Below are 19,469 nucleotides of genomic sequence, written 5' to 3' on the forward strand. Positions count from 1 at the left end.
AAATCCAGGGGGAATAACAGTTGTCAATATTGGGGACATGACCCTATCTATATTCCAATAACATCTCACCTATTAATAGACTTTGAAATGCACAAAAACATTAAGTGCAGCTCTTGTAAACCTTCCTTTACTGCTGTTTACAATAGTTTACAACAATTTACAACAAATGCTGTTGTAGCTTTAGATAAATCTAACTTTCTTCATTCAAAAGAACGATCTTTTTCTTATGCATTTGTCCCAGATGGTTGTTGGCCTGCTTGTTTTTGCATGGAACTTATCTAGATTTTAAGGCAAAGATATCAATGTGTAATGCCTCAAATTATTTAATCAGCCGTCTTGCTTGGAGCCGCATACAGATTTGCGCTGAAGACTGACTGACCTTAGAATACCGAGCTACTTTCCATGTTTAAGGGAGGACTAGAAGCTGTCCCTTTCCACCCCTAAATTAGCACTATAACCACTCTATCATGGTGGCTTTCATTTCCAAGTGATTTTTTTTTCAAAATCATTTTCATAATTAAATTCTAAAAAAAATAAATTTTTATTAAAAATCACCCCATGGACACCAAGTTTATTGTACACATATGGAAACTAAAAATAAATGGATCTAACACCAAAGAACTAAGCAAAAATAGAAGAGGGGAGGCTTATATTTCTAATAATCAAACATACAAAAGGAACCATAATCTATACATTCCTAAGATCCCCAAACTTCAGGACCTGAAGCAGGGAGGGCAATAAGAATACTCTAATCCACACACAAAAAAGGTTCACAGCTGTTAAACTGCAACCCTTCAGTGGAATCTCAGCATCTAATGGTACTATATTTAAGACTCCTGCAGCCATTCAATATTGTGCCAAACCTTGGGCAGTTATGATTTTTAAAATTATATTGTTTTAATGGCCTAGTACAATTATTCAATATTTTAATTTTGATCAATTAGTACATTTAATACTTAAACTTTCCAATCTGTGATGAATATAGATGTATCAATTCATCAACAGCTCTTACACTATTCAAAATTCCTGTAAAATTGTCCCCTAATCCTCCAAAGTGTTCAACATTTATTTGCTGTCCATTCCAATGACATCACTAGCCATGCCTCTTGTGGTTCTCACACCTTGTTCTAACCCTTTATACAAAAATACAATGGATCTCAAGAATAGAAAGTAAAAACGCACCATAACCCATTCTAAAATTAGCAGTCAGAAATACCTAGTCTGCAAAATAACATTTAAAAGATTTATGCATTTATACAGATGCCCATCATGTATTTTCCATGTCAACATCTAAATAAGGGAGGCCAACCTGATGGTTTAGATCCAGAATCCACATGATTGGAATTCATGGAGATCCTGGTGGGCAGGACACATTCAAAAGGAAAAAGGAAATTTTGTTCATTCCTTTCTCCCAGAGCAGCTCTGCAACGATTAAAAAAATGTTCTGGAGGTATTAAAGATTCCAACATTGGGGGGAATTTTATCTAAGGAACAGAGACAAAAGGTAACTTTGGGAACCATTGATTCCAGTGCCTGGACTAGTCCCTTTAGTTTTTGGAAATGGTTTCCCATTGCTTGCTTCCTAGAACTCAGAGAAAGTGCCTGGTCCAAGGTCACACAGCTATTTTTGTGCACAAGGAAGTTATGGTCTCCCGGTTTCTAGTCTGGTGTTCCAACCACTATACCAAATTGTCTCTCTCTGGAATCTCATTTCTTTCCACAGTGCAATGCAATTTCCTCAACAGCAGCGGGAACTAAACTACATTTTCGCAAAGGGAAGCAATTATTCCTTTTACAGAATAGCAATTCTGTTCCTTCCTTGTATCAATTAAAGGGAAGGAAAGGGGAAAAGTTTTTTTTAGTAAGAAATAACTTGTATTTCAGCAGCCGTAAAACTTAACCTACTCACTATAAAACTCACTGTGTATTACTTGTTATGAACTGCTCAAGTAAAACAATCCAGATTTTCATTTAGTTATGCAGCATAGCGATATGACTAGAGTGTTGTTCTGTGTCAACTTCAACATCTGGCATCAAACCATAAAAGAGGTGAAAATGCTATCAAGTACATTTTCCTGGCAAAGTTACAGAAGGGTTTGTATTGCTTTCTGGGATGGGTTCTCAACTCTCTCCATCTATTACTCCAGAAACAATGATATTATTATAAAATAAAGAGGTAACATATATAAAGCATTGTTGGAAGCAGGGTGGATTTGATTTAAATCAAGTCGATTTAAATCACAATTTAAATCACTAATAAAAAGGCTTGATTTAAATCAACTCGATTTAAATCATAATTTTTAAATAACAACTGTCATCTCTGTCCGGCAGTGGCTCCTCCTCTGACCCGCTGTTGACTCACCAACAGTCCCATTCACTTTAATGGGACGGCTGGTGATGCGGCAGTGACACAGCAAAGTGAGGACATAGAAGGCAGCAGGTGAGTGGATGCCCGCTAACAGGCGTTGCCATGATGGATCTGAAATGACAGGTGCTTTTTAATATTATATTTATAAGCTGCTTAGAAGATTTCACTTTCATTTTTACTGCTTGCCCTTCCTTCTCACACTTAAGAGCCTGGTGGTACAGATGCATTTCTCTTCAAACAATCATACAGTTTGTAGTGTACATAGATTTGCAAAACAATGGGATAAAGGAATATTCCTGAACTTCATTTTATGATTTAACTCATGGTTACTGTGAATGCATCAATGCAGTGCATGTCATCTCAGCTTGCAGAGCTTGGATTCCTTGAATGAGTTTACCAAAAATGTAAATATTGCAGAATATACAGCCTCATGCTACATAACTAAGCTCCATTTCATGCTGAGTAAACTAAATTATTAATGTATCTTAAATAGAAAACTATCTTTTGATAGATTTTTACTCCAAAAGCATTTTATTAAAATAAATTTGATAAAAACAAAAAAAATCCGATTTAAATTTTAAAAATCCAATTTTTTTGAATTTTGTAAAAAAAAGCATCCATTTTTAATCACCCTGATTGGAAGTACTTTATAAACACCTCAACACCTGACCTGTGAGCCACATCTGGGACCACTTAAGTCTTTGGGCTTTTAAGGCACTACCAGAACCCATCCTGCCTCATTGTCTTGTCACATGTGCAGGTGCCATGAGAGCCCATGATGACTGTGCTGGTGAGCAGAAGGAACACTGCCTGTGATGTCACCATTTGTCTGTGCTAGCTGCCTATAGCTTTGAAAGCAGAGCAACATAGCAATGAGATATGGGACAACAAACAAGTGGGGAGATTGCAACCAGGGCAATACAGCATTTTACTGTATTATTGTAAGCAATGTAGTTTTGCTTTTAGCAACAATTACTGTCCTTTAGTTTTTGTACTGTTTGTAAACATACATATTATTAATAAAAATAATATTTATTGCATTTTGCATATGTTCAAATACTGCCCACTAATTAGCTCATTTTATGCAATATGGTCCTCAAATTCATTTGAATTTCAAACTCTTGGTATAAGGTACCAGACCAGAATGATATTGCAGCCCTACATAGAACTCAAATTTTATAGCATTTCTCAATTCAGTTGCGAAGGTGGCATTCTCCCATTCAATGTCATAACAAGATACTTGAAATCTCAAATAACAGGTTGATAAATTCATGTTCTGGCATATTGGAAGCATTGACTTGCCCTTTATAATATGAAATGATACCATTATCAGCCTTCCTGCAATACTTTTAAGGATCTTTGTTTTCTTTAAGATTTTTTTTTTAAAAAAACCCAAAATAAATACCTGAATAATATGTAAACTTTTTCTCTGAATCAACTTCCCCACAAAAGGAGATAACAAAGCAATGTGTTTTGCAGATGTTCTCCACACATCTTTAATTCTTTCTGGCAAAATACGTTCAATATATATATATACATATATTCAAAAGCTATGTTCAGCAGCAAGAAAACCAGGCTGCTGAAATTAATCTTAGTAAACAAATGTCAACCTGCCTTTTGACTAGAGGACTATTCTGATCAGTCAATGCTAATTAAATGCCCAGACATGTTTACCTACCTGATATTTAAGGTTTCAGCCCTTTCCAGATCCACAGAATATGCTTTAAACTGAGAAATTTTCATCAAAATCTTAAACTGGAGAAAATGTCTCAACAGATATTTATCTTTTCATTTTGCATTTGTCATGCACATTCTGAAAAAGTGAAAATAGTAAAATATATCATCAAGCTATAATGGTGCAGTAGATTTGCTCTCAGATAAAATAGTGGCTTGGATTCAAATGTGTGTGTAATGGCAGCTCAGTAAATCAATGATACATAAAATTAATCACAACAATGGCTTTTAAATCAGTTATGATTAAAATGCATGTGTTTTAATGGATCTAATCACATACACAATTTTTTAAACCTGGCATATTATATTTTTTTCGTTTTTTTTCACTTCTCTATCTCTTAGTCAAATATAGGCGTGTGCGCACGCACACACATATCACAATTCTCACTTTCAAGATTAATAGTATTATGCAGAGTGCAAAGGGTTGACAAGAGAAAATATAGTTAAATTTAAATACTGATAAAGACTTTCACAGCTGGTATCTGTTGGGCAGCGTTGGACTTCAGGATTTAGTGACCGTGGACTAGACAATAGATTTCATGATGTTTCCTACTGAGTAAAAAGAGTACTGGTCAGTACTGACCTATTTTGGTTAATATGTTACAAGCATGACTTAAGTTCAGTGTAATCCCAAATTAGGTATCTAACATAGGAAATATTTTGGAAACCAATGTATTGTTATCTGTATTTTACCAGTTGTAAACAGGGAACATACTGACACAAGTATAAGAATATAAGGAAGTTTATTCCACATATTACAGTGTCTAGACCTGTGTCCAGGTACGCAAGGACTTTACATAAATACAATCTGACTGATTGTTCCTCAAATAAACACTACAAAGAAACATTAATCAGAAGACATGAAAAAGCCACATATGTAAGTACACACATATACACATTACAACATTGTTTTCAGTTTATTGAGCTGTTAAAGTTTGAACTTTGCTAAAGTATTAAGAATGACTAACATCTTTCTCCACAGATACTGACCTTTTCACTTGTTTGTCGTCTTTTCTTCAGCTGAAAAAGATTTGTTTCTACTTTTTCAGCCAGCTCTAGTTTCCTCTTGTTCCTTTTAAAAGCCGCTAAGCTAAGTCCTGTAAAACATTTAATAGAGTTTACATTTCTGAAGAACTAAAGCTATTAACTTTAATAAATTCTTCTGTCTTTTATCCAACAAACTCAAGCGTATATCCCGCATCTGTCTATTGATCTAAATATTCCTTAACTAGCAATACAATCTTATACAATTTTAACCAAAAGAGACATCGCCTTCAGACAATCAGAGAAAAGGAGGAAGACATGTGATCCTGATATATGTAATTTCACAAAATTAGGACATGAACAGTGCCGTAGTTGATACACTCAAGAAAATAAAAGTTAATTGAGCAGATAATAACCACAATCTCAATGAAATGAACTGGTTAGCAAGACTCTGAATTCTTCTTCTCCAGCCTTCACACATTGAAATGGTAAATGGATGCTCTCAAAGGCAATCTCTAATAACCCTTTCAGCTCTAATTATGGACATTTATCTGAGTGTTGCAATTTTAATAGGGCCGTTAAGAAATTGTTACTTCCACTAGACACAAGATTGCCTGCCAACTTTTAAGGATCTGAATTGTTACCTTGCCCTCTTTAGAGAAACCCTTCCCAGACTAAAATTATCATGTGTACATGCCATTGCAACTGTTTATCTTTTCTCAAGTATTTCTCTCTTATCAAAAGACAAAGAAATTCAGCTAGGAACCACAAGCATCTACCACTTAGACACTGAAGAGATCCCTCTTTGCCAGGTTCTTAGCATATATCATCATGCATCATCAGGTGCTGCCTTGAGATCAGTGGAGACTTTCCTAAATCTTTATTATTGAATAAGTGTGTTTTGCTCTCTTCTCTCAACACTTCCAGTTTTTTCTCACAAATATCTAGGTAAACAACCCTGTTTAGTCTTTTTGAGTCAGCATCTCGTGGTGTTAATAAAATCCTTAAAATGCAATTTCCTTGAATTGGGACAAACTTAAGGTTTTTAATCTACTTGAATAGCTGCTCCCTATAAAGTTGCCTATTTTCCCAAGCAATCAAACCGCACTGCAGTTTTATGCAACTTTCAGTAATAGTCATCAATCTGTAATATCTATAAACCATGAAACTTAAATGACTTTAAAGGCATTCCCTTCCCCCATGAGTAAAGTGATGTCATTCCATCTTCAAAGAATGATTCTCTGGATAAGAGACTTGCTGTTTAAACTCAGGTATTCACTGACTGCTTTATAGATATAAACAAGTCAAACATTTTATTCTATAATGAATAAAACAATTTGGAAAACTGCCTTTTGGTGAAAAATAAACACAATCACACAAAATCTTTGTACTGAGATAAAAGCCTACTATTTCACTACAGAATATGGAACTTTATGTCTTGATTAATTCAACAGAATCATGCTGCAATGTTTTTCCAAGATCCTCAAGCCCAATTAACATCAGCTGGAGTATGTCCTTAGATGATACATTTTCTTTTAATTTTTGAATGCTGCAATTTCTGGTGCCAATTCATATTAATCTATCCTTTTGCATACTATCTGTGCCGTATAAAGGAAGAGGTGCATCGCTACCCTGTTTCCCTGAAAATAAGACCTCCCCGGATAATAAGCCCAATCGGGCTTTTGACAGCAAGCGCTAAAATAAGCCCTCACTGAAAATATTTAAATACATGCACAGCCGGTCCTCGCCATTTCCCCTGGTTAGGGTTAGGGAGAAAGAGCTAGAAATCAGGTAAGTTGGCAAGAAGAGCCCCGTCTTGCTCCACACACCCCAAAATAATGCACCTCGAAAATAAGGCCAAGGGCTTATTTTGGGGTTCAAAAAATTATAAGACAGGGTCTTATTTTGGGGAAAACATGGTAGCAAATGCTAGTGCTTATATCAGTAATTGATGAGAAAGGGAATAAGCTCTTGATGTTCTCAGCAGAGTTACTAAGTGGTCCTGTAAGAGTATTGCCTAGGTACATATACAGATTTGACATCAAGGCCAATTGCAACGTTGAATCTTATGTCTCTGTCCTTGTCATGGAGCTTGTTATACCTAGTGGGAACATATTTTAGGTTGAGGAGTAGTGTAAATAAGTACTTTGCCTCAGGAAATAGATCAGGAAATTCTCTGAACAGACTTCCATCTTGTTTCAGTTGCTTTTGTTGCATTCCTACCAAGGTGGCTGTCTTGTGATACTGCTCCCAGCCTCATATGCCAAATACACAGAGCTTAACTCATTTGAAGAGGAGGTGTCATCTTCTCTGCACTCTACTCAATGGAAAATTGGTTATCTGCTAGGGTGCCATTTCTATTTTTCTAGATGCCACTATATTGGGATTTCTCATTGTTTACCCACCCAGCTGCGAGGCAGACTTTAATAGATTGTAGGAAAAAGGTGAGGTGAACCATATCATCAATGTTAGCTCTCCTATACAGATCATCAGTCTATATGGAGAGGGGGAAAAAATGAAAGGTTGGCACAAGCTTTGAGAGGAATAGAATTCAGCACTTTCCTATTTTGGCTTAAAGCAGGAGTGTCAAGCTAGCAGCCCATGGGTTGGATGCGTCACGCGCAGGCCATGCCCACCCCAGCTTCGTGAAGGGGGAAAAACGTCATGATACATCATGTGACAGCAACATGATGCCGCGAGTTTGACACCTGTGGTTTAAAGGAAGACAATGGCCTCTAATTTTGTCCCAGATTGAATTTAAAAGCTCTGCCAATGCAGCCTGCAACTGCTATTTCTTCTATATACTTGATCTTTCTTACAGGGCTATTTTCCAAAATTCTACTTGAAACAATATATATTTTTCTGTGTTCCTCTACCTTCAATGCACTCAACTGAATAAATGTTAAGAAATGCAATTCAGTTTCATTTTATCTGCAGTATACTGAAATCTAACAGAAGAAATTCAATTATAAATTTAACGTTAGAAATCATGAATGATCACCCTGCCTATATTATTAACAGCATTAAAGCAATTATACTTCTAGAGTTGTGCAATATAACTATTTAAAGTATCTTAGAAAATTAAGGGTAACCACAAAAAAGGGGGCATATATCTAATCCTCAGTAAAGCAGTCCAATTCCGATCAATCATAGAGCACCCCCTGGCAGTCATTTTTGGTGTATGCTGAAAAGGCTCTGAAGTTGAAAAAATATGACATTCTCTTTCAAAAGGAAATGGGGAAAATAGAACTACATAGAAAACATTATATATGACAATTACTTTACAATTAATGCAGTAAAAAATATTTTTATCGCAACTATAAACTCATAATGCCTCTGTACCAATGAGAAATTTAAATATTTTAAGGTAATATAATGGTACTCTCTTGTTTGCTAACATTTCAGTAGGTTTGTTCCAAAATGACAAGATTCCAATCTCAAAACTGTTTTGATGCAGCAAACACCAGAGAATGATTCTTGATTAACTGTTCGAGTAATATCACATTCAATTTAAAGTGGAAAATCAGGGAAGATACAATCTAATGCAAGAAACACTAAAACAAGACCTTATTTTTCTCTTCTCTTATACAATTACCATGATGTAAGGAGATAAAGTGAAAAGACCAAACATAATAAAGTTATAAATAAAGTTATTAGAGAAAATTAACAGCTAATATGATATCCATTTATGCTGAATTGCGCATTTGGAAGGCAGAGACGCCCGAGGGCCATATCCTGCCACCAGGCTCGGCAGGTAGGCAGCCGGCTCCCCGCTGGGAAGCCCTCGCAGCTGGCGCTTCTAGGGCTGGGCGGGGCCCGCCCGACCCTGGCTCTGACCTCCCCCTCCCCCGGCCGCCCTGCAAACTAGCGTCGCCCACCGCTGCTGCCCATCCCCCTCACCAGCCGCTCTCGGGGGTCCCTCCAAAGAACACCTGGCAACAAGGCTGCCTGGGTCCTCCGAGCAGGAACCCTCCATCCCTCGTCTGGCCCGAATCATGCCTGGCCAGCGCTACGACGGGCCCCGAGGTCAGAAAGACCAGCCGCTAACCAGCGCTATGCAAATCCTGTCGGTGAGCGGGAGATGGAGGCAACTAGAGCCTCGGGGTCGCCTTTGACCAGCGCCGCCTTTGATTCCCAGGTGGGTGCTCTGGCAGTTCACGGAGCCTACATGAAAATTTCGGCCTCTGGCAGAAAAGGGGCTCCGGGGTGGCTTCGAGGGGTGGAAATGGCCAAGAGGAAGGATGGCCGGCCCTCCTTCGTTTCACCTGGAAGAGCGGGGGATTTAATCATTCCCCTGCCCTTGGCAGGCGGGGGAGGAGAACTGCGCAGCAGGGGTCCAGTGGGGTGTGCATGGCTCCTGGCTTTGCCGTTTTCTTCCTTCGGGCGGGAAGCCCCAAACCAGCCTCGAACCCCCGCTGCATCCCCTCCCTCCCTCCCTCCCTTCCCTTCCCTTCCCTGCTATGCATCTCCTCATTGAGCCCCCAGAGAACATCTTGTAGGGAGGACAGAGGGGCCCCCCGAGTTTCTGCTGTGGTGCAGAAAGCTGCGAAGGCCTGGCCTGAAAAGGTAAGGGTGATGGCGGGGGATCCAGAAGAGGCCGGGCTAGAGACAGAGATAAACAGAGAGAGAGGGAGAGAGAGACATAGAGAAATACAGAGAGATGGGGGGGGAGAGAGACACATACAGAGATACAGAGAGAGATGGAGGGAGAGAGAGAGACAGAGAGATACAGAGAGAGGGGGAGAGAGAGACACAGAGAAATATAGAGGGGGGAGAGAGAGAGAGACAGAGAGATATAGAGGGGGGAGAGAGAGAGACAGAGAGATACAGAGGGGAAGAGAGAAAGACAGAGAAATACAGAGGGGGGAGAGAGAGAGACAGAGAGATACAGAGGGGGAGAGAGAGCGACACATAGAGAGATACAGACGGGGGAGAGAGAGAGACATAGAGAGATACAAAGAGAGAGGGGGAGACAGAGAGGGAGGATTTTGTGGTTCCCATTGTTTTTTAGCAACCGGTTCTCTGTCCTAATCACCAGCTGGCTAGGCATGGCTCGGGGGCTGTCATGTGACTGATGAAAGTGAGTGACGTCGAGTTGGCCACGCCCACCAAATGTTCATGGAGAGTTTGGAACTTCAGCCTCACTCTTTTAGCTCAGCGGAAGCACTAGACTGGGCCACAGTAACATATGGCCGCGTACAGCTAATTTCTAATAAAAAGATACTCACTTGTTGCCATGACACCTGGAGGACAGGCTGATATCCCATGATCCACTGCCCATCTGAAGGCTCCCTCAGCAACTAAGAAACTACAAAATAGGAGAGAACAAACAAGTGGCTAGGAGAAGACACTGACAGGAAATATTTTCATAACTTTCACTATAATGGCAAAATATTTAGTAGAATTGTTCTAATTAAATCAAAGCAGGAAATGACAGAAAACACGATATTCTTTACAGTGTTAAATGATGCACCTCATCCTAAACAGGATTGTTTCAGAAGTAATCTGATTATCACTGGCATCTACTCTTCTTAATAATCCCACAATCTAGGCCACATTTTTGAATCTGTGAAGAAATACTACAGGTCCAAAATACTTAATTGAGATGCAAATTAAATTTTATTGGTGTTGAAAGGAGCAGCTTTCACATGCCTTGGCTTCTTGGCTTTCCAAAAACCTTTAAATAAGATCTATACTGAAGTTCCCAGAAAAACTAGGAACTCAATGCTTACAGCGATTCCGTAGGACTACCAAGAAATTTCAAGGCATTGAAAAAGCAGATGGATTTCAGGTTTTTCACATGCTATAGTAAAATAGTAGCCATTTTTTAAAAGATTTTCTGTAATGCAGTCTCATTAGAATTGGATTTTCAGGAAAAAAAAATCCTCATACTTAGAATACCTCCCTAGAAAATAGTCATAGTTATAGTTTATGTTGAATTGTTTATGAAAAGTAAATCAGTTTAAAAATATTATTTCCAGAATAAAAATTATCATGACTTCAATCTCAAACCAGCCAATTCTTGAAACATGTGTTTTGCTTTGAACTTGGAACATTCAAAGAGCCTCTTTGAGTGTTCCAAGCTCAAAACAACATATGCATTCCAAGAGTTTTGTTCCAAGGTAAAATATGCTAATTTAAAATATTTAAATCTGCCAAATTTGTTGCTTGTAAAGGAGTCTATGCTGACCTTACAGAGAAAATTAAAGTTACAGAGAAAATGACCAATGAATTGAGTATTTTTAAAAATGTTACAGGAAGGAATACAGAAAATACAATTTCTGTCTGCCCGGATAGCTCTGTTTATTTCCAAATCAAAATGTGTTACCTAAACAGAAAATGGCTGAAATTGTAGCTATGTCATCTTGTTAAAATGTTGATTAAACACCACAAGTTCTGAAAAGATTCTGGGGTATGGATTGATATATTTTTTTGTTTCCTGAAAGGAATTGCTAATGTTTATTCCTCCCAATCTCAATTTAAATAAGTTACTTTTATCAAGTTTGGGTATCTGTCATCTACTTGGTTTTGAGCCCTACAGTGTGAAAGGTATAAGTTTGTTCTGGTACCCATTATTTTTGATGTGAATATAGGGTGATGTTCAAATTTGGTTCTGTTGGAATACTTGAACCTTTTCATTAGTGTGTCAAAACACAGCCAATAGAGAGTGTTCTGATGAAATGTTTAGCAAGGCTATTTTGTTCTGCATTCAAAATGAAATATATTTTCCATTTTGTCTATACCCTTAAATGGAAGCATATGTTAAATTTTATAAATCTGGAAGCGAGAGTAGATGAAGAAATCTATGTTTTCAAATCAATATTTAGTTTTGACATTTACTGGACTCAAAGCTTAAACATCAGAATAGAAGCTTTGCAATTGTGTAAATATATATATATAAACAACCACAATGAAAGAAATTATAAGTAGAAATATTATCCTTAATTCTCAATTCTATTTACAGCCATAGTGAAAACATAAGATGTTCCAAGACCAATAAACTAATCCAGCCCTCATCTAAATAGCATGTTATTGCTATTTTTTTTTAAAACAACAAGCTTCTGTCAATAAGAATAACTTTCAAAAATTGCATTACAATGAAGGAGGAGGAAGAAACAGTAACAACAAGAAAAAGCAGAATAAAGTAATTACCAAGGCGGAATTCTGCCAGCAGATAGTTTTCCCTTCTGCCCTTCACATAATAATTTATTTGCCACGGAGACAGGATTTTTGATTCCTGAAAAACAGAGTTCATCTAAGACAACTGCAACATTGCGTTACAGACAAATTTGCAATACATTAAACATATTCCTTAATTACTTTTTTTTCAGATTTTAATGTTTGAAAGAAACCGATACTAACTAATAAGAAAAAAATTGATGAGTTTATTGAGTGAATCCTATGTTTAAATGATGATCCAAATCATATCACCCATACTAGGAGCACTTTTCTCAACAAAAACAAAGGATGAGTTCATTTGTCAATACTAAAGATCAGAACATAGTTTTTTCTTTTGTAAAACAAACTGAACACACAATCATAAACATATGAACAAATATCATTTTCTCCAAATGAATATTGCAATTTAGAATGTTTCCCATGTTAACTTACATTATAAGAGAATGTTTTACATACTGTATTTTTCGGAGTATAAGACACACTTTTTTCCCTCCTAAAAGAGGCTGAAAATTTGGGTGCGTCTTATACTCCAAATGTAGCTTTTTCGAAGCTTTTTTTCAGTCCTAACAAGGTGCTAGCAAGTGAAGCAATCTCTGTGCTTTGCCTGCTCCCTCCGACTCTCAGCTGTGAAGCTTTACTAGCAGTGCTTTAGAAACTGTTTTTTATCCCCAAGCAGGGATAAAAACCAGCAAACTAATGTGCTGAAGCTGACCAGACTAAGGACGCTAGCCAGGTGAATACCTGATAGGCAGATTTTTTTCCCCCTATTTTCCTCCCCCAAAACTAAGCTGCGTCCTATACCCCGGTGCGTCTTATACGCCGAAAAATACGGTATATGTATGTGGTGAAATCTAATTTTTTTTGCCACCGGTTCTGTGGGCGTGGCTTGGTGGGCGTGACTTGGTGATGGTCATGTGAGCTTGTGGGCTTGGCCTTTTTTTTTTTTTTTACTTTTTACTTTTTAAAGCATTTTTAACTAGTAAAAAATGTTTTAAAAAGTAAAAAAAAAGTTTCCGATGATCAGCACTTGACCAGCCTGGCCCCCCTCGCCAAGCCAGATCCAACGCCTCCTAGCCACAAAGATTGCAAGCCTTTCTACTTCGGCCACCCAGTCTGGGAGATGACCGGGGGGGGTGCTCGGCTGCTCCCCCTTTTCACTCACCCTGAGCTTCCTGTTGCGGATTTTCATGCCTTGCTTCACGTTCCCGGGATTGTCACCCTCGACTTCTTCTTCCCTCCTCCTCTCCAAGTGGAAAAATGCCAGGAGCAAGTGCAAAAAGAAGCGCTTGCTTGCTCCTGGACTTTTTCCATTTGTAAGGAAGCTTTCGTACCTGTGAAGGCAAGTCTGGCTTCCTGTGCTAAAAATCTCACCAGTACAGCTGTGCGCGTGGCGTGTGTGTGTGTGTGTGTGTGTGTGTGTGTGTGTGTGTGTGTGTATGTCGGGCATGGGCTGCTGCGAAGACCAGGAGCAAAGACACACACACACACACACACACACACACACACACACACACACAGGCTTTAAAAGACCTTTGAATGAAGTCGGGGGTGGATTGGAGGAGTCATTTCCCTCCCCCTCTCTGCCTCTGCACCAACATTCAGTGCAGCACACACACACAGGCTTTAAAAGATCTTTGAATGACTTGGGGCTCCTTCAGGTTGGCCTCCAAAGAAAAGAGGAATGAAGGCAGGGGTGGATTGAAGGGGTGAATTCTCCAACTCTGGTTCAGCTGGCCGGGGATGGGACAGCAGGCACAGGCTACTGCAAAAGACCAGGAGCAAAAAGACACACACACACACACAAACTGTGTGCACAGCAGTAGTGGTGAGGTTTTTAGCGAGCAGCACAGGAAGCCAGACTTGCCTTCACAGGTACGAAAGCTTCCTTACAAATGGAAAAACGTCAGGAGCAAGCAAGCACTTCTTTTTGCACTTGCTCCTGGCGTTTTTCCACTTGGAGAGGAGGAGGAGGAGGAGGAAGACAAAGGCGACAATCCCGGGCATGTAAAGCAAGGCATGAAAATCCACAGCAAGAAGCTCAGGGTGAGTGAAAAGGGAGAGCAGCCAAGCGCTTTGTTTGTCTGGAACCGGTAGAAAAAAAATGCTTAAAAAGTGGGGAAAAAAAAAAGTTCCGATGATGGGGCATTGCTCAGCTGATGGTCGGAACTCTTTTTTTTTAACTTTTTAAGCATTTTTTTACTATCAGTTCTCTGGAAGTAAAAGCAGGAAGTAACGACGACTGGGCGGGTGGGCGGAGCCTCATGCCGCCATCGCTACCGGTTCTCCGAACCACCAGCCATCATCTCTACCGGATCGGCCGGTCCGGTCCGGTCCGAACCGGGAGCATTTCACCCCTGATATACACTATTAAAGTGATACATATTCAAGAATTCTATCTACTTTTGCTGTATTCATGTTCAAAGATATACAAAAATAAGTGCAATATAATCCTTTACAGTATTAGTATGCTCCAAAAACAGGTGTATTCAGCCAAAACAAAGAAAAACCAATTGCCATCCTGATTATCTAAAGCCACACTTATTTCAATTGGAAACTTTCCACTGATTTAATATTTCTTCCATGTTCTAGATTCAGACTACTATATTTTTCTGCTTGTCTCTATCATAATAGCATACCTACTTCAGGAAATTTCAAGTACCATTCATTAATGCCAAGAACATTTCAAATGTGTTTGTTTTTTAAAAATGGCCAAGGAACATGAACATTGTGATTCTAGGCAGTGCACAAAAAATTCAAAATTAAGCAACAGCTGGCAATAACAGTAATAATCACTAGTATGTGACTTGGCTCATATTTCTATCCTTTATCAACTTACTTATCTTGGCCTCAACGTGAGATTGGTTGTGACATGACTAAATATATAGTCAAATATCATTCTGATATCAATGTTACACCTTTGAGAGCCTATTCTACATACCACTGAGAGCTCCCACTGCTCCAAAATTTAGTGATTTTCCATCCATAATACTGGCATCACATTCAATTTCACCTAAGAGGTTTAGATTAGATCCCATTCCTGCATTTGTAAAGGGTGAATCCTATAAAGAAATTTAAAGAAAAAACATATAAACAAACATCTATGCTATCACAAACAAACAACTTGGGTCAAATTATTGTTATTGAGCCAATGTGTTGCCAATTTTCAGCCCACTAATTTTAATTCAGGATTCCCTATAGGAAACAGAAGAGGATAGGAGAAGGAAAAAACAGAAAAGAGAAAAACAGAGTGCAAGTGAAAGCAAAACTGTAAAGAGGGAAAGGGAGAGGATGTTTTGAATTGATACACATTTACTCATCTGAGATACAGATATTACAAATACATGCGCTGGGTTTTCTTTAAAAACCCATTTTTACCATTCCATTTTCATCTACGCAATATAGATAGTGAGATCCATATTGTTGTCACACATGCAGTTAAGGGAGAGGATACCAAGTGAAGAGCCTGCCAGATGGCAACAGTAACTGCCAAACAACTTCATAAAAGCAAGAGGAGGAACAAGGATGGTTAAGGAGGTATGAAAAATCCAATCTTTTACTTTATGAACTGAACCATGTGGCTATAGTCAAAAATTGTATATAAGTACTGGATACATAGAAACTAGTTCCAAGATCTGTACGCACACAAGCACACACATCATTCATCAGGGGCTTCATTTTTCTCCTTCCTAAAGGAGATACACATCCACAATACACAGAAAGTGCCTGTGAAGAGAAACAAAAGGAAACTCTACTGCTTATTGAAGTTTCAAAATAAAAAATGGCTTTTGCTAAATGAAATCTAACCACAATTTCTTTAGAATCAGGAGAAAACAAAATTATTCAAGCAATCCCCTTTGGATCTACCCTATATGGGTATGAAAACAATTTTCAGATATGCACATAAAATAATTTATGTGCATAAATTTGCTGAAGTATACGGATACGACATACGAAATGAATGTCTGATACTACACATTGTATGAAAAATCTCTCAAAATTTAGACTCCAATGTAAATTGGAGATGAGAGCATTGTGCAAAAGAAATGTATTATTTTTGGTTGAAGATGCAAATATTGGTTAGAATCTTCATTGCTATAAGGCAAGAGAGTTATGTTGGGGCATGCAGAAGATCTGGTTGTTACCCCATTATGACGATGGGAATTAATAATCCTGAAGAAAGCCACTATTACAGATATTATATGGAATACAATTATAAAGTCACTCGGGTGGTTGTTTTCTTTTTTATATATATATATGAAGATATTCATTATTGATGGGGGCAGATGATAACTGAGGGTTTTGAATATTCTGTTGCAACTGGGATGTTATGTTACCCTAATACGGATGATGGAGTCAGCAATCCAGTGGAAAGACATCAAAGAAGATATTATATGGATTATAAGTTTAAAGTCATTGATTTTGTCTATATAAGGGAATATTTTCTAGTAGGATGGGCAGAAGAACAAAGATATTAAGAATTGTTGTGTATGGTAATTTTGTAGGAAAGTGGGTGGAGACAGGCTAGTGTATTGATTGTATAGATTAAGAAAAGGGATGCTTAAGAGATATATTTATGGGAGTGGAGGAAATGGATAGAGCAGAACAAATGTAAAACTAGAATTCATGGGGAAGGCTGCTTTGAAATGTCATATTAATATACACAAAAGATTAAATGTTAAAGTAGGATTTATTATATAGTTCTAAAGTGGAAGGTTGTTTTGAAATGTTATATTAATATATAGACATAAGTATGGGGGAGGAGGAAAATAAGGGCAGATTATTGCTAAATTAGGAGTTATAATAATATTACTGTGTTAAATCAGAAGTTATTATATAGTGTTATAATAGAATGTTATTTTGAAGTGCATGGTAAGAGGGGGAAGTAATAATATTAATAATATCATTAGAAGTAAGGGTCAGTATTTGGAGGAGTAAGGGGATGGTAAAATATTATAAAATCTGTTATGTATCAGGTTTTTTTTTTGAAGAAGTCACAGGGGGGGGTGAGGGGGGGTTAGGGAGGAGGGGGGGAAAGGGGGAAAAATTTGTAATTGAAAACTTTTTCAATAAAAAAAAAGAAAAAAAAAGAATCTTCATTGCTTTATATGCTGCTCCATTTACATGTCAGGGGGCTTCAATTTATTCTTCCACCTCCAATGACAGTATCAAGGATGTTAATTCTATAATATGCCAAATCCAGGAGGAAGAAAATGGTGTTTTGTAAAGCACACTGGGTTTCACAAATGCAGATACATCTGAAATTGCTTTTTCCCTCGTGGTCTGCAACTCTTCAGAGGGACAACCCATGAGATATGAGCAGCTGCTGCTAGAAGAAAATATTCTTCCTCCTTGATTCATAAGAAGTGCATGCAGGACTTCCGGTGGTGCTGTCGGGGCGGTGCAGAGGGAAAAGGATGAGCTCCATCCTTTGACTCTGACTTTTTCATGCATAGGGACCCTTCGAAGGCGTGTTGAACTTGGAGAGCCATGAGAAGCAGAGGGGAAGCCCAGTGGTCAGCGAGGCGGTATGCAACTGCCCACTGGACTGAGGGAAACCCTCTTTAACCCGGCGCGAATGTGTCCTGTCATCTCTTTCTAACATGGCGGATCCGAGGCCGTGACAGCTCACAAAAGAATTGGAAGAAAATATTATTTACAGACTGTGCCCATTTTTTCTTATGAGGAACTCCCATATGGGCAGAGATTGGAATTGTCAAAGTGAGTAATCTTTAGTTATTTGGCAAAGCAGAAGGAAGCTCCGGCAGAAAACTAGCAATGACTTAAAGGGATGAAATCATGACTTATTAAAATAAGTGCCGAGAAGGAGGAACTAAAAAAAGAGAGAGAGATTGGAAAAAGACTGTAAATGCGAAAGTGAGAAAGTGAGTGGGAGAGTGCTAGACAATGGAGGAAGAAAAGGAGAGAGAGAAGGAGAAAGTGGAATACACATTTTGACAACTAATAAGAAAATTGGAGGTTAGCAAAAGACGATCCGAGATAAAAGGCAAATGGGCAACCAGGGAGAATACGAGAGGCAAGGAGAGAGTCTGAAGTGAAGCGGGGGATCTGACAGAGGTGCAAACGAATCAACTGGGGAGATCGGCGTCTGGTGGAGGAGAACAGTGATACTTAACGATAAAATGAGAGGAGAAGAGAGAGGAACTGTAGTGACTAAGAGATCCGGACATAATACTGAACATTTAAGCAGAAAAGCCGACAGAGATAGAGTCAAAACGAAGAAGTGAACATTAAGATTATTGGAAAATCCGGAAGACTTGAATAGTTAAAATACAAGGTTCATCCTCTGCAGATCGTCAAACAGATTTCCATATTACAGACTGTGATTAATATTTTGGTAATAGGATCTTTTGAATTGCCTTTTCATGATATTGCTCTTGCAGTAAGAGAGTACCTACAAACATGTAGATTGATATTAATAGTAACTTAGTAACTTAAGGCAGTTAGATTGTATTGAAGGTATTATACTTAATACAGATCTATTTATAACTAATATTTATTGGAAATAGATATTGACTATAGCTAACCTAGTTTAACTTAGTTTAATTAACTAAATCAATTCAATTGGTTGAACATAGAGGAATTATACTGAGTGATTTCTAGCTATATTATATTGTATTGTATGTTTTTATATCGAGCTATAGCCATAAATTTTTGGATAAGTAATTAACGATAATAGGAATAGAAACTAGAGTTTAAACTGAACAAAACATGAAAGAAGAAAGTACTATAATATCGATAGAGAAAGAAGATAGATATTGGAAAATTATAAGTATCATATAGGTGGTTTAACTAAATTTAGATAAAAGAAAGAAATATATACATTAAAATATCAATCCTGAAGGATAAAAGGAAATTATTAGTAGTGGTAAAAGTAGTGGATGGTAATTTGGGAAAAGATTTATAAAATATTGGGAGAACAAAGTAAAATCTTAAAAGAAATGACAACTATTACTACCACAACACTGAGAGCAGGGAAAAAGGCAGCATCTAATCCAATGGTGGTGGCCCCTCCATCAACCTAGAGAACAATAGAAGGGATGTTGCCCACGGAAAAATCAAGCTCCAGTTTGACCCCCCAATCGATGCAGTCTACCCTTGTAATGATACAGGAAACTATGGTGAAACTCCAGGAGACGATGACCAAAAACCATGGAGAGCTGAAAACTGACATACAAAACTTGGA

At 38.0% G+C, this 19,469-nt stretch overlaps 1 protein-coding gene across 2 annotated transcripts in view; it reads right to left on the reverse strand.

The window, feature by feature from the left end:
• Window positions 1–19,469, reverse strand: part of TASP1 (taspase 1) — a 70,127-nt gene that overhangs the window by 36,786 nt on the left and 13,872 nt on the right. For both annotated transcript variants that reach the window (XM_070956464.1, XM_070956472.1), the window contains 4 exons: window positions 15,204–15,324; window positions 12,239–12,323; window positions 10,315–10,394; window positions 5,093–5,199 (listed from right to left, as the gene is read on the reverse strand). In XM_070956464.1, the coding sequence (XP_070812565.1) occupies window positions 5,093–5,199; window positions 10,315–10,394; window positions 12,239–12,323; window positions 15,204–15,324 (393 nt within the window). The remainder of the gene's footprint in view (window positions 1–5,092; window positions 5,200–10,314; window positions 10,395–12,238; window positions 12,324–15,203; window positions 15,325–19,469) is intronic.

Source organism: Pituophis catenifer, unplaced genomic scaffold (assembly GCF_029215685.1).
Source record: "Pituophis catenifer annectens isolate HBS135680 unplaced genomic scaffold, rPitCat1.0.hap2 SCAF_1, whole genome shotgun sequence".
In the NCBI taxonomy this organism is placed as follows: Eukaryota; Metazoa; Chordata; class Lepidosauria; order Squamata; family Colubridae; genus Pituophis; species Pituophis catenifer.